The sequence below is a fragment of the Myotis brandtii genome, unplaced genomic scaffold (genome assembly GCF_000412655.1).
Source record: "Myotis brandtii unplaced genomic scaffold, ASM41265v1 scaffold72, whole genome shotgun sequence".
In the NCBI taxonomy this organism is placed as follows: Eukaryota; Metazoa; Chordata; class Mammalia; order Chiroptera; family Vespertilionidae; genus Myotis; species Myotis brandtii.
This window is the reverse complement of record NW_005370838.1, coordinates 1,194,524-1,210,109: the sequence shown is the minus strand read 5'-3', so window position 1 is coordinate 1,210,109 and position 15,586 is coordinate 1,194,524. Positions and strand designations below refer to the sequence as shown.

Below are 15,586 nucleotides of genomic sequence, written 5' to 3'. Positions count from 1 at the left end.
TAACAGAAAAACAAACATATGGACAAATGGAATAGAATAGAGAGCCCAGAAATACCCAGTATACCTTTGCATATATGGTCAAATGATATTTGGTGAGGGTCTGAACACCATTCAATGGGGAAAGGACAGTCTTTCTGACAAAGGTGCTACGAAAACTGGATATCCACATGCAAAACAATGAAATTGGAACCCTACTTACAACATATACAAAAACTAACCCAAAGTGGATCAAAGATTTGAATGTCAGAGGTATATCTATAAACCTCTTAGAAGAACCCATAAAGGACAAGCTTCATGACACTAGATTTGGCAATGATTTCTTAGATATGCCATCCAAAGCATAGGCAGCAAAAGAAGAAATACATGCCCAGCTGGCATGGCTCAGTGATTGAGCATCGACCTATGAACCAGGAAGTCATGGTTCAATTCCAAGTCAGGGTACATGCCCAAATTGCGGGCTTGATCCCCAGTGTAAGGCGTGCAGGAGTCAGCCAATCAATGATTCTTTCTCATCATTGATGTTTCTCTCTCTCTCTCTCCTTCTCACTTCCTCTCTGAAATCAATAAAAATATTTAAAATTTTTTAAATTTAACTTAAAAAAACCTTTTGTGTATCAAAGGACACTAACAAGGGAGTGAAAAGACAACCTACAAATGGGAGAAAATATTTCCAAATAATATATCTGATAAAGGATTAATGTCCGGAGTATATAAAGAACTCCTAAACTTAAAACTCAAACAACCTATTAGAAAATGCGCAAAAGACTTGAATAGACATTTCTCCCAAGAAAATATACAAATATCCAAGAAACACATGAAAAAAAGCTCAATATTACTTGCCATTCTGGAAATGTAAATCAAAACCACTTTATACTCATTAGAATGACTATTATCAGAAAAATAAAAAATGAGTACCAGTGAGAGTCTGAAAAATTGAAACCCTTGTACATTTCTGATGAAAACGTGAAATGATGCAGCTGTTGTAGAAAACTATTTGGAAGTTCCTCAAAAAGTTAAACATAGAATTGCTATATAACCCAGAAACTCCACTCTTAGTCAAATACCCAAATGAATTGAGAGCAAGGATTCAAAACAGATACTTGTGCATCAATGTTCATAACAGCATTATTCAAATAGACAAAAGGTGGAAATGATTCTATCTATTAACAGATAAATGGATTAACAAACTGTGATATATACACACAATGAAATATTATTTATCTTTAACTAGAGGCCCAATGCACGAACTCGTGCAAGGGGCTCGGCCCTCGCAGCCCCAGCTGCCTCATTGGCTGTCCCACCCACTGGTTGTTCCAGAAGGCCGTTCCAGAAGGTCGTTCTGCCATCTGGCCTATTTAGCATATTAGCTCTTTATTACATAGGATAAGAAATGAAATTCTGATACATCCATGATAACATGGATGAACCTTGAAAATATTATGCTAAGTGAAATCAGACACAAAAGAACAAATGTTGTCTGATTCCACCTACATGAGGTAAGTAGAATAGACAAAGTCATAAAATCAAAAAGTAGAACAGAGGTTACCAGAGACTGGAGAGAGGGAGTAATGAGGAGTAATTATTGTTTAATGGGAACGAGGTTCTGTTTAGAATGACAAAATAGTTCTGGAAATGGATAGTGAAGATAGTTGCACAACATTGTAAATGTACTTAATGCCATGAAATTTTACACTTAAAATGCTAAATTTTATTTATGTATATTTAAGCACAATAAAAAGTATAAAGGACCACAAAAATCATTATCTATATAATAAAAGCCTAAGCGATCATGGCGGAACAACGACTAGAACGACCGGTCGCTATGATGCGCATTGACCATCAGGGGGCAGACGCTCAATGCAGGAACTGCCCCCTGGTGGTCAGTGTACTCCCACAGGGGGAGGACCACTCAGCCAGAAGCCAGGCTCACAGCTGGCAAGCACAGCAGCGGTGGCGGGAGCCTCTCCCACCTCCACGGCAGTGCTAAGGAGCAGCGAGCCAAGCAGCAAGGAGCAGTGAACAGGCGGGCAGTAAGGAGCAAGGGGTCCCAGACATCCCCCCAGAGGTCCCAGACTGTGAGAGGGCGCAGACAGGCTGAGGGACCCCATCCCCAGTGCACAACTTTCATGCAACAGGCCTCTAGTATAAAATAAAAGTAATAATGTATTATGGGTTCAGAATATTTGTAAAAATAAAATGTATGACAATAGCACAAAAGCTACTGATATTCAGTTATTGGAAATATACTGTCATAAGGTTCTTATGCTATATATTAAGTATTATAATATTACTTGAAGGTAAACTATGATAAGTTTAAAAAGTACACATACTATAAACTCTAGAGCAACCACTAAAAAAAGTCATTGCTAATAAACCAACAAAGGAGATAAAATGGAATCATAAAACATACCAATTAATCCAAAAGAAGGCAGAAAAAAAAGGCAACAAATAAAAAATAAGATAAACAGAAAACAAATAGCATGATGGCTGATTTAAATTCAAACATATCAATAAGTAAAATAAATAGGCTCTCAACATCTCAATTAAAATGCAGGGTTACCAGATATAATTTTTAACAAAGCAAGACCTAAAACACCAAAAGATACATCATGCAAACATCTTGAGAAAAAAAGAGTGGCACCAGAACAGGCATACACAGAAATAAATCCATGCCTTTATGGTCAATTAATATTTGACAAAAGAAGCAAGAAGATACAATGGGGTAAAGAGAGTCTCTTTAATAAATGGTGTTGGAAAAATTGGACAGATACATACATACAAATGAAAGTAGACCACCAACTTACACCATACACAAGAATAAACTCCAAATGGATAAAAGACTTAAATGTAAGTCACGAAACCATAAAAATCCTAGAACAAAACATAGGCAGTAAAATCTCAGACATCTTTCATAGTAATATTTTTGCTGATATGTTTCCTAGGGCAAGGGAAATACAAGAAAAAAAATAAACAAATGGGACTTACATAGAACTAGAAAGCTTCTGCATAGCAAAAGAAACCATCAATAAAATGAAAAGGGAACCCACAATAAGGGAGAAGATATTAGCCAATGATATATCTGATAAGGGGTTAATTTCCAAAATATATAAAGAACTTATACAACTTAACACCAGGAAGGCAAACAATCCAATTAAAAAAAGGGAAAGGACCTAACTAGACACTTCTCCAAAGAGGACACACAGATGGCCAATAGATGTATGAAAATTGTTCAATGTCACTAATCATCTGAGAGATGCAAATTAAAACTACAATGAGATATCACCTCACACCTGTTAGAATGGCTGCCATCAATAAGTCAACAAACAACAAAGTGCTGGTGAGGATGTGGAGAAAAGGGAACCCTGGTTGGTGGGAATACAGACTGGTGCGGCCACTGTGGAAAATAGCATGGGGTTTTCTCAAAAAATTAAAAATCGAACTGCCTGTTGACCCTGTATCCCATTTCTGAGAATATATCCTAAGAATTCTGAAACACCAATTCAAAAGAATATATGCACTCCTGTGTTCACAGCAGCCTTATCTACAATAGCCAAGATCTGGAAACAGCATAAATGCCCATCGGTAGATGAGTGGATAAAAAAGTTGTGGTACATTTACACAATGGAATAGTATGTGGCTGTAAAAAAGAAGGAACTCTTACCCTTTGTGACAGCATGGATGGACCTGGAGATTATTATGCTGAGTGAAATAAGCCAGTCAGAGAAAGACAAATACTATATGATCTCTTATATGTAGAATCTAATGAACAAAATAAACTGATGAACAAAAGAGAAACAGAGGCATGGATACATGGAATAGACTGATAGCTATCAGGGGTAAGGAGGAAGGGGGTACTGGATGAAAGAAGGTGAAGGGATTAGCTAAAGAATATATATGCATAACCCATAAACTACACAACAGTGGGGTGATGGCCAGGCAGGCAAAGGGGTTGGGGGGATGGAAACATCTATAATCGTGTCAACCATAAAAAGAAAAAAATGTTTAATACATGCAAAACATGGATAAATCTCAAAATAATTAGGCTGAGTTAAAGAAGCTGGCAAAAAAGAAGAGTACGTACAGAAACTTTCTAGTTACATATGGAATGAAATGCAAACTAAGCTACAGTGACAAGAAGCAGATCAACAGTTGCCTGGGGATAAGGAGACGCACAAGAGAGAAATTTCAAAAGGGTACACACTTTTGGAGGTAATAGATTTGTTTATTTTCTTACTGTGGTGATAGTTTCAGAGTTATATTCATATGTCAATTGTACTCATTAAATAAATGCAGTTTATTGTATGCCAATTATGCCTTTAAAATCTGTAAAAATTTAATAAAACACAGTTAGGGGTAGGCAAACACCATTATGTTCCATCCTTAAATTCTTTTTGACCATAATGTGTTGTAGAAGGATTTAAGAAACAGTAAAGAGAATGAGATTACTTACTTGAGAAAGTCTGTCTCCCTTTGAATTCTCATGATCTCTGTGGCTGTCAAACTCGGATGGCCAGTTATGTGTGCAAAACTAGGGAACTAAAATTAAGAATATAACAGAATCTTGGTAAAAGCTGTGGTATAGTAAAATTTCACTACAAATTGTAATATTTTGTCTTACATCCAGCATCCACCCTTTAAGAATCAAGATTGGGGAAGTCATAGTTAATGATTATCCCAGTACCCACCATTAAAAAATTAAAGTGCTAGTCATAATCATATATGTAGATTACATTAAAAAGATAAGTTTAGGCCTGGACGGTGTGGCTCAGAGTGGTTAGAGTGTGGGCCCCGCACACTGAAGGGTCGGGGGTTCAATTCTTGGTCAAGGGCATGTACCTGGCTTGCAGGTTCATCCCCAGCTCTGGTTGGGATGCATGTGGGAGGCAACCAATCCATGTATCTCCCTCACATTGATGTTTCTCTCTCTCTCTCTCTCTCTCTCTCTCTCTCTCTCTCTCTCCCCTTCTCTTTCCCCCAGCCCCTTTTCTCCCTCCTTCTTTCTCTAAAAAAATCAATGGAAAAAATATCCTTGGGTGAGGATTAACAAAAATAAACAAACAAAAACACAAAAAACCGTAAGTTTACAAGAAAAGATATCTGAATTTACCATCAGACAGACCCGATTTCAGTATTTAAACCTAAGTTGGCTCTATTTTCTCAAAGATTATATCCCTAGGAAACTCAAAAGGACACACCTAAAAGAATAAATGCAGCAACTTTCTGCTGTTATCCACAAACATTTAACTCACTTCGACATACTTATTTAAGCATTCACTTTGTACCAGGTACTGTGCTTGATGCCAGAAGGGGACTAGGATAGATACTATAGCACATAGCCTATCCTGGGACTCAGGTGGTTTTATGTGATCTGTATGTTCGAGTGGTAGGAGAATGGGACAGAAAGAAGTTTGGAGAAGGAACATGAAGGAAAGAAGCTAACAATTATTGAGGGTCTGACAGTAGTAAAATGTGCCTGGCCATTTTTGTAGCCATTTTCTCCTTGACACTTCACAATGACCTTATGACTTGAGTACTATTATCCCCGTTTTATTTTATTCTTATAAAATTTTCTTTTGATAATTTCAAACTTACAGAAAAGTTGCAAGGATTATACAAATAACTCCTGTATAACCAGTATGACCAACTGTTCATGTTAACATTTTGCCCAAGTGTGCGCACGCGCTCTCTCTCTCTCTCTCTCTACCATGGAGAATAAGCTGCAGTCATGATGCCCTGTCTCTAAATACTTCAGTGTGCATTTCCTATGAACAAGGATGCCCTCTTACTCAACAGAATTATCAAAACCAGAAAAATTAACAGTGACATAATACTATTATCTAACCCACAGATCTTTATTTAAATTTTATTAATTGTGCCAATGTCTTCACAACTATATTTTTCCTGGTGTAGGATTCAGTCTAGTATCATACTTTCATTCAGTTGTCATGTCTCTTTTGTCTCCTTTAATTTGGAATAGTTTCTCAGTCTGTCGTGTGTTTTTTTTTTAATATATTTTTATTGATTTCAGAGAAGAAGGGAGAGGGAGATAGAAACATCAATGATGAATCATTGATTGGCTGCCTCCTGCATGCCCCCTATTAGGGACTGAGCCTGCATCATGATGGATAAAGACAGACTGAGGCCCTAGCTGGTTTGGTTCAGTGGACAGAGCAACCTGGAGACTGAAGGGTCTGGGTTCGATTCTGGTCAAGGGCACATGCTCGGGTTGTGAGCTTGATCCCTAGAAAATAGAGTGGGTGGGGAGAAGAAAGAACCCAGGGGTTCTGGCTGAGGCACACCATGGCACTAGAAATTGGAAGTGAAGGAAAGGGCTTAACCTTGAGATAAGGACAGTTAGTCTTCCAGGCCAGTGATTCTCCAACTGGACTGATCATCAAAGTCCTCCATGGAATCCATCCAGGCTTAAGAAATCAGATTATTTAGAAGGATTTCAGGAGGAATAGCTGAGAATCTATACTAATAAAAGGGTAATATGCTAATTAGGATGGATGTCTTCTGGACATCCTTCCAGATGTCCTTACGGATAAAGCCGAAGTGGCTGCCTGAGGCTCAGGCAAGCCGCGGATGGCAGCTGCCGCTGCCAGGGCAGGCCCGAGGCTCAGGCAAGCCATGCATGGTGGCTGCCGCTGCAAGGGCCTGAGGCTCAGGCAATGAGGGCCAGGCCGAGGCTCAGGCAGCCACAGTAGCCAGCAGTGGCTGCAGCAGAGGCATGATGGGGGTGTCACCTTCCCCTGATCAGCCCGGTCGCCTCCCCCAGAGGGAGGCCAGACTGCGGCTTTGGCTCGCTCCCCCTGGGGAGCGGGCCTAAGCCATAAGTAGGACATCCCCTGAGGGCTCCCAGACTGTGAGAGGGGGCAGGCTGGGCTAAGGGACCCCCCCACCCAGTGCACAAATTTTCATGCACCAGGCCTCGTCTGTATATATAAATATATATAGTTTCCCCCAGATGTTCCTGATGTTCAACCAGGTTGGGAAAACATGCTTTTTAGCCACACACTGGGGATTTAGCCTGTAACCTGGGCATATGCCCTGACTGGAAATCTAACCAGTCATAGGTCGACGCTCAACCACTGAGCCACGCCGGCTGGGCAGAAAACATGCTTTTTAATTTTATACTTGACTAGAGGCCCAGTGCATGAATTCATGCACCAGTGGCATCCCTCAGCCTGGCCTACGGGATTGGGCTAAAACCGGCTCTCTGACATCCCCTGAGGGGTCCTGGATTGTGAAAGGGTGCAGGCCAGGCCCAGGGACCCCACCGGAGCATGATCAGGGCTGGGGAGAGACATGGAAGGTTGGCCAGCCAGGGAGGGACCGCGGGAGGGCTCCAGGGCATGTAGGGCCCATCTCTCTCAGTTCCGATTGGCTGGACCCCAGCAGCAAGCTAACCTACCAGTCGGAGCGTCTGCCCCCTGGTGGTCAGTGCACATCATAGCGACTGGTCAATCAGTCAACTGCCTGCCCCCTGGTGGTCAGTGCACACCATAGCGAGCAGTTGAGTGGCATATCATTAGCATATTATGCTTTGATTGGTTGAACAAATGATCAGACAACTGGACACTTAGCATATTAGGCTTTTATTATATAGGACTAGAGGCCTGGTGCACAAAATTCATGCACGGGGGTAGGGAGGGTGGTCCCTCAGCCCGGCCTGCACCCTCTCGCAATCTGGGACCACTCGGGGGATGTCTGACTGCCGGTTTAGGCCCGATCCCACTGTGGGATCGGGCCTAAACCAGCAGTCGGACATCCCTCTTACAATCCAGGACCGCTGGCTCCTAACCGCTTGCCTGCCTGCCTGCCTGATCACCCCTAACCATTCTGCCTGCCTGCCTAATCACCCCTAACCACTCATCTGCCTTCCTGATCACCCCTAACCGCCTCTGCCTGCCTGCCTGATCGCCCCTAACCACTCACCTGCCTGCCTGATGCCCCTAACTGCTCGCCTGCCTGCCTGATCGCCCCTAACTGCCTCTGCCTGCCTGATCACCTCTAACCACTCACCTGCCTGCCTGATCACCCCTTACCACTCTGCCTGCCTGCCTGATTGCCCCTAACCACTCTGCCTGCCTGATTGCCCCTAACCACTTGCCTGCCTGCCTGATAACCCCGAACCACCTCTGCCTCGGCCCCTGCCGCAGCGGCTTCATACGGAAGGATGTCCAGAATAACGTCCAGAAGGTCATTCGGCTGTCTGGTCTAATTAGCATATTACGCTTTTATTATTATAGATTATAAGTGTGACCAGACTTGGAATCATGGGTACATAAGAAGCAGTTTGTGGCTGTATAAAAAATGTGACTCCATATATGCTCTACCTAGGGCTCAGATTGGAGGAAGAGAGAGCAAGAACTCTTGGGTTGCATTTAGATGCCAAAATTCTAACTTGGATTTTATAAACATTGAAAAATCAAATTGCTATAACAGTAGTAGTAGATGGCCACTAGTATAAGGGCATCTTTCTTGTATTATATGGTAAGAAATGTATTGATATAGCTTTTATTTCTATTATAAATCACCTTCATCTTGTTTAAATCCAATGGGCAAGTCCCTGTGCTTGTCTAATTTGAATCCCAGTAACATTTGACATAGATGACCACTGTCTTCTTCCAAAACCCTTTCTTCTCTTGGCTTTCTATGTTTGTTTGTTTTGCTTTCTTCCTACTTCTCAGGCTCTTCCTCTTCTACTCAACCTCTAAAGTCAAGGATTTTTCTGGACAGCTTTATTTATTAATTATTGTATTTTTCATATGAACAACTGTAAACCTACTTTTGCCCACTCTGGTATACTAAATATTTCCACATATATGTATTTCTAGCCCTGGACTCTACCCTGGGTTTGAACTTGCATGGCCAACAGTGTATTTAACACCTCCACTTGAATTTTTTTAATTTAAGAGAGAGGGAGATAGATTTATTGTTCCACTTATTTATGCATTCATTGTTGCTTCTTGGTTTGCCCTAATGAGAAATCGAACCCACAACCTTGGAATATCAAGATGATGCTCTAACTGACTGAGCTAACTGGCCAGGGCCTCCACTTTAATTTCTAATGAGTCTTTGAACACCTGCTCCTCCCTCATCTTTCTTTCCATTAATGATACCATCACCTCCAGATGCTCAGAGCAGAACCTTGAGAGTCACTCTTGACTCTTCCTTTCCCCTCATCTTATCTATCTAATCCCTCAGCCAAACCTGTCAGCTCTATCTCCAAAACACTGGATTCCCACTGCCTCCTATGATCACCACTTGCACAACCTTGGTAGAAACCACCTTCATCTCTCATTTCTCCCAAATGATATTCCCCTCTGATTCCTCTACAGCTCAATCTCCATACTACTATGGCGAAAGAAAAAAACTTTTATTCCCCTCCTCTTTTTTTTTAATTTTATTCAAAATTGATTTGAGAGAGAGAGATAGAAATATTGATGGGCTGCCTTCTTCTGGGGATTGAGCCTGCAAGTCGGTCATATGCCCTGACCGGGAATCAAACTAGAGACCTCTCAGTGTATGAGACGAAGCTCAACCAACTGAGCCACACTGGCCAGAGCCCCCTTCTCTTCTTTTAAATGTAAATAAGATCATGTCTTACCATCCAAATGAATTCCCTTTACAATTAGAAAATCAAACTCCTTACAATGGGACTCACCCATAGCATCTGCTATTCCCAATCATGCCTGCCCATTAGAATCACTTGTGGGTGAATTTTTAAAATAAAATAAAATAAAACCATGCCCAAACCCCATATCAGACCAATTAAATCAGAATTCCTGAGGTTGGCTTCCTGGGATTTGTTTGAAACCCCTCAGATGATTCTCATGTGCAGTAATGTTTGAGAACCACAGTTCTCCATGCTCTGGCCCCAGTCTACTTCTTGCACCTCATCTCTTACCTTGCTCTCCACACCAGCCTCCTTGCAATCCCCCTTTTCTGTACTTGCTATTACTGCTGCCAAGATCTTTACAGGGTTGGCTTCTGTTCATCTTGAAGGCTCAATTCAAATGTCATATTTTCAAGGAAGTTCTCTCTTATTACTCAGAATTAGAATACTGTCCTTCCTTCATGGTCATTCTCTATCCCAGTGGTTCTCAAACTTGAGTGTGTATCAGAAAAAGGGCTAATTAAAACAGATTAGTGGGCCCACTTCCCAAGTCCCTAATTCAGTAGACCTGGGAAGGGGCCTGAAAATTTGCATTTCTTTTTTTTAAGTATTTTTTTTAAATTGATTTCAGAGAGGGAGGATGCGGGCACATCCCCAATAGGGGGTGTGCAGGAGGCAGCTGATCGATGTTGCTCTCTCATCAATGTTTCTAACTCTCTATCCCTCTCCCTTCCTCTCTGTAAAAAAAATCAATAAAATATATTTTTAAAAAACAAAAAACAAAAAAAACCCATCATGATGAGAGAGAATCATTGATCAGCATGCCCCACCCCCCTCCTCCACTGGGGACCGAGCCTGCAACCCGGGCATGTGCCTGCCCCTGACCAGAATTGAACCTAGGACCCTTCAGTCCGATGCTCTACCCACTGTTCCAAACCAGCCAGGGCTGAAAATTTGCTTCCACGTGATATTGATGCTACTGGTCTGTGAGGTCCACACTTTGAAAACCACTGCTCTATTCCATTACCCAGTGTTATCTTTTTCATTATATTTATCCCAAATTAAAATTTTTTGTTTATTTACATATTTATTATCTGCCTACCCCCACCCCCAATAAAATATAAGTTCCATGAGTATAGGAGGCTTTCTTATCAAACACAGTGTCTCAGCTCTGAAACAGTTCCTGGCACATGGTGAAAGGCTGAGAAACACTACCTTAAAGTATTTCATGGGAAACATTAAAAAGGCAGTAGGTATTCAGTACCCTGAAGATTTTCCTTAGAAGTTACCTGGGGCGGATTTCTGGGTGGTCTAGAAACCGATTCTTCACGGTAAGGGGGCCTTTCCAGGTGGCTGTCTGAAAAGCAAAGATCTTTCAATGTTTTAGACTTAGTTCTTTCACCTACCTCGAGGTATACAAATACATCAAAAACATCATTCTGTCAACAACTGTAATTATATATATAATCATGCAAATGTCTTCATAGTTGCAAAACTTTTTATAAGGGACCACTGTCATCAGTCTTTCTTTAAAGTAGCAGCTACATAAAGATGACCCCACTCAGGTGAAATAGCACTGAGAAAGAAAAAATTAGCCCAGACTAAGAAAATTAAAATCTGCCCAGCTACATTCCAAAACATTTCACATCAAACTAGAAAAATAGATAAATCCAACTGCAAGTTTATAAGGAAATATTTCTCCCCATAACACAGTGCAGCAGTATAATGTCCTAAAAGCACTCCCTTTGAGGGACATTGTTTCTTCCCTGCCAAGAAACCTTCTTCTCTAAAAATCAGGTTTTCAGAAACTGGTGTTTCAAAGCATCTCAGTAAGAATGAAACATCTGACTCTTGCCTGAGGACCTAAGTTACTTTGACATCGACAAGAAGCCTTAATTTCCAACTCAGTGCAGAGCTTCAGAGAAGGGTTTCTGAGCACAACGGTCACATTTATCTTTGTTGTTTCCAAGATAAGAGAACACTGGTTCCCTTAGGCAGCCCACACCAGATAGTGACCACTTCACATTCAGCCCTGTTGTGCTTTGAGCCTTTCAAACACTCTGCTTTCATTTACATTTCATACAAACTCCACTCTTCCCCCAAACCCTCTACTATCTTTTCCTTTGTTTGGTGATACACCCCATGGATCCTCTTGTGTGTTGCAAGGAGTCATAAACCTGACTTTGTTGGACTGCTAGGTTAGCCCTCCTGGATAAGCCATTAGCTTAGATAGCATTAAAATTCAAATTATGGCTTACTTTACTGTTCCAGTATTTCTTATTCCAACCCTTCTGCAGACAAAGTAAGTTATGAACCTGTTTGGGGTTTAGAAAACTAAATGTTAACCTCATCCTCTCATGTCATACCTAGATGTCTATGGTTAACATTCCAACCAGGTTTATGTTCAACATTCTTAGATTTCTTCCTTGGTTTTGGTGCAACAAATCCATTTTTCAATTCCTAGGAATGAAAACATTGCATGTTAGTGTCTTAATTAGGCCCACTTTAGAATGTGAACATTAAGTCACATGGTAGAGGCAGTGTCATAGCGTATACTTCTTACTTGAAAGGATTTACAAAGTGACTTCTGCCTCACCTTACTCTGGAAATACACAGCTTTGTATCTGAGCTGCTTGGCTGACAGCATAAGCCCCACCAGATCAAGTGGTCAAGATGAGAGGCAGGTAGCAGCACACGTAGGCAGGATGTTGCCATCATGGGAGTCTGATAATGACCAGGGAACTACCAAATCCAGGGAGCAAAGACAGGGTGGGGTCAGACCAAGATAGGACTTACGTACAGTACCTGCCCACATACAGTCCTTAACACTCCTCTCTGGGCTTTCTTCTCCATGGACTCAGTCTCTTATGCTTGACCAAGCCTGTGCACCTGCTGACACATGTAGGCTCAGCCTCTGCTGGCTGGCCCTGCCTTGTGTAGATCCCTTCCCTGATCATACTTGAGCCCCATGTTCTACCTACACCCACTGCTTTGGTTCCACAGCCTCCCCTCTGGCCTCTTGGACCACTGTTGGGCTGAAGGGACTCCCCAGAAAACTTTATGTCACCCCCAACACGACCTTTGTGACAGACTCTTTAGTTGATTGCCTTCCCATGGGTTAGCCCATCTTCTGATCCTTGGATCTGTCTCACTGAGGTCCACAACACAGGGTCTGAAGTTTCAAAAGTCATTTTTAGATAGGTCTCGTTCACTCCCCAAAGTGGGGCTTTGCAGCTGCTTGGGAATGAAGATTTCAACGTAACAGGAGGCTATACCCACTGAGGGCTTCTCTACTAGTCTGGTGCATCTATTCAACAAATATACACTCACCGCCCACTCCTACCTGGCCCTGTGCAAGGAATTGAGTACGGCAGACGTACTCTCTGCCACCTTGAAGCTTACAGTGCAAGGAGATGATAGACAAGGAGCAAAGTAATCACATATTCACAGCATTTTATAAAAGGAGAAGGCCTGGGTGCTAGGGGAGCAGTGACAGAATACAGAAAACACAGTTTAGTTTGGCTGGAGTATATACAGGAGAGTCACAAAGCAAGAAAGGATGACTTAGGATAGAAAGTGATCCTTTGGGATGCCAGCCTAAAGGTTTGTTACTTCAATAGGTAAGGGGATCACTGAGGACACTAGAACATGGGCAGTTCTGATAGGTAGGAAAATCTACAGGCGGACCAAAGCGGGGAAATCAGCAAAGATACTTTGCAATGGTTGATAATGACCAGGGTTGTGGGTAGAATGACTGTGGTGATGAAATGAAAGGGAAGATGTGACCACTAAGAAAGGAGGAACCAAGAATGTGGTAACTATCTGAATGTATTATAGTTTCATTACTTGCCTGCTTTGAAGAATCTTCGAGAATGTTTTCAACACTGTCTTCTGAAGAGGCTGCATTTGGTGGTTCATATTCCACCTGAAACATCTTTGTTACAATGCCACTCTGTCTGCAGTCTCTGAAAATTATTTTAAAAAGAAAAAGTCTGTGTATTACACAAATATTCCAAAAAAGCCGGATAGCAATTAAGATAACTCTATTGAAGTCCCTTAGTCTAGCTACTAAATTTAGTATATTTTAAATTGAAGAAATCAAAATATAACTTCTATAGTCTTTCTTTACATTATTCTCATTTAGATGATCTATTGCTTTGTAATAAACTGCTCCAAAACATACTGTTTTAAAACAAATCTGTGAGTTAACGAGGCTCAGCTGGATAGCTCTTGTCTGCAATCTCTCATGTGATTGCAGTTAGATATTGGCTGGGCGGGAGTCAACTGAAAGGTCAACTTGGCTGGATGTCCAAAATGATCTCTTCCCTCATACTCACAGCCTAGGCTAGGATTTCAATTCTCATTCTCTCTCCCTCCCTCCCTCCTTCCTTCCCTCCCGCCCTCCTCCCCTCCACCCCCCCTTGGTGGTTAGCTTGGCCTTCCTTACAGTATGGAAGTCAGGCTTCCTACATGGTGGCTGGCTTCACCCAGTGTTTATGTTCCAAGATAACAGAGCAGAAACTGCTACACTTTGTGATCTAGCCTCAGCATCATTTCTGAAACATTCTATTGGTCAAAAGTAAGTCATAGGACCAACCACATTCCAGTGGAGGGGCTACACTGGGAAGCATGGTTAATTTTTGGAGACTATCTACCACATTGACCATAAAGATTTTATACTTCAAGTCTCAAACTATTCTAAAACAAAGAATCAGGTTATCTGTATATCATTCCATGTGACTCAAGGGAATTTTCCTGTAGATAGCATAATATATGTTGCTGTGGTAGATTTAAACTGCTATTCCTCAAATGCTACCATGTTTTCAATTTATTCATAATATTTTACAATTAATCTTGTTCCTCTTTGATGCAAAAGAAGTTCCATAAGAAAGCCATGTAGAGGTGCCCATAACTAAAAACTGATGGTGATTTATTCTGAGCACCAGCAACTCACCTAACACTATTTTTTTAATATATATTTTTATTGATTTCAGAGAGGAAGGCAGAGGGAGAGAGAGACAGAACATCATAATGAGAGAAAATCATTAATCGGCTGCCTCCTAAACGCCCCCTACTGGGGATCAAGCCCACAACCCGAGCATGTGCCCTGATTGGGAACTGTACCAGTGACCTCTTGGTGCATGGGTTCACGCTGGGCTGGACTCCATCTTGACTGAAAAAATCCATCTTAGAGGCCTGACTATGACTCCTTGCTTTCAGTATCAAATTAATCTAACCACATCCTTAAAGAAAAGATTGTAAAAAACATTCTTCCTTAATATCATGTTCTGCAAAATGGTTGTTTTATACAGGACCACTGAGTGGTCCACTGACCATGGAAAACATCTTATGACTACCCAGGATCAACCACCAGATGGCAATCATGGGACAACTGACCTCATCCTCATTCCCAAACCCTGCACCCACCCCTGGCTCCTATATGAGCATTCCACGAGAAACCTCAGGAAGCTCAACTTCTCTTTTCTGGTTGACTCCCCTGTGCACAAGCTCTTTTCAATAAACTCTATCTGCTTGATCCTGTACTGAGTTTAGTGCACATTTCTATGACATTGAGACTCAAGAACCTGGCATTCAAGGTCCAGTAACAAGAAACCATGTGGCCCTAACCGGTTTGGCTCAGTGGATAGAATGTCAGGCTGCAGACTGAAGGGTCCCAGGTTCGAGTCCGGGCAAGGGCATGTACCTTGGTTGCGGGCACATCCCCAATAGCGGAGGTACGGCTAATTACCATGTTTCTCTTTTATTAGATAGGATATATTTTATTGATTTTTTACAGAGAGGAAAGAAGAGGGATAGAGAGTTAGAAACATCGATGAGAGAGAAACATCGATCAGCTGCCTCCTGCACGCCCCCTACTGGGGATGTGCCTGCAACCAAGGTACATGCCCTTGACCGGAATCGAACCTGAGACCCTTCAGTCCACAGGCCGACGCTCTATCCACG

The 15,586-nt window shown here is 41.8% G+C and overlaps 1 protein-coding gene across 1 annotated transcript in view; it reads right to left on the bottom strand.

Annotated features, from left to right (window-relative positions):
• DZANK1 (double zinc ribbon and ankyrin repeat domains 1) overlaps nt 1-15,586 on the bottom strand; it is a 70,447-nt gene that overhangs the window by 26,244 nt on the left and 28,617 nt on the right. The window contains exons 7-11 of the mRNA XM_014530106.1: nt 15,020-15,165; nt 13,473-13,587; nt 11,989-12,082; nt 10,912-10,979; nt 4,451-4,536 (exon numbers count right to left, since the gene is read on the bottom strand). Of these exons, the coding sequence (XP_014385592.1) occupies nt 4,451-4,536; nt 10,912-10,979; nt 11,989-12,082; nt 13,473-13,587; nt 15,020-15,165 (509 nt within the window). The remainder of the gene's footprint in view (nt 1-4,450; nt 4,537-10,911; nt 10,980-11,988; nt 12,083-13,472; nt 13,588-15,019; nt 15,166-15,586) is intronic.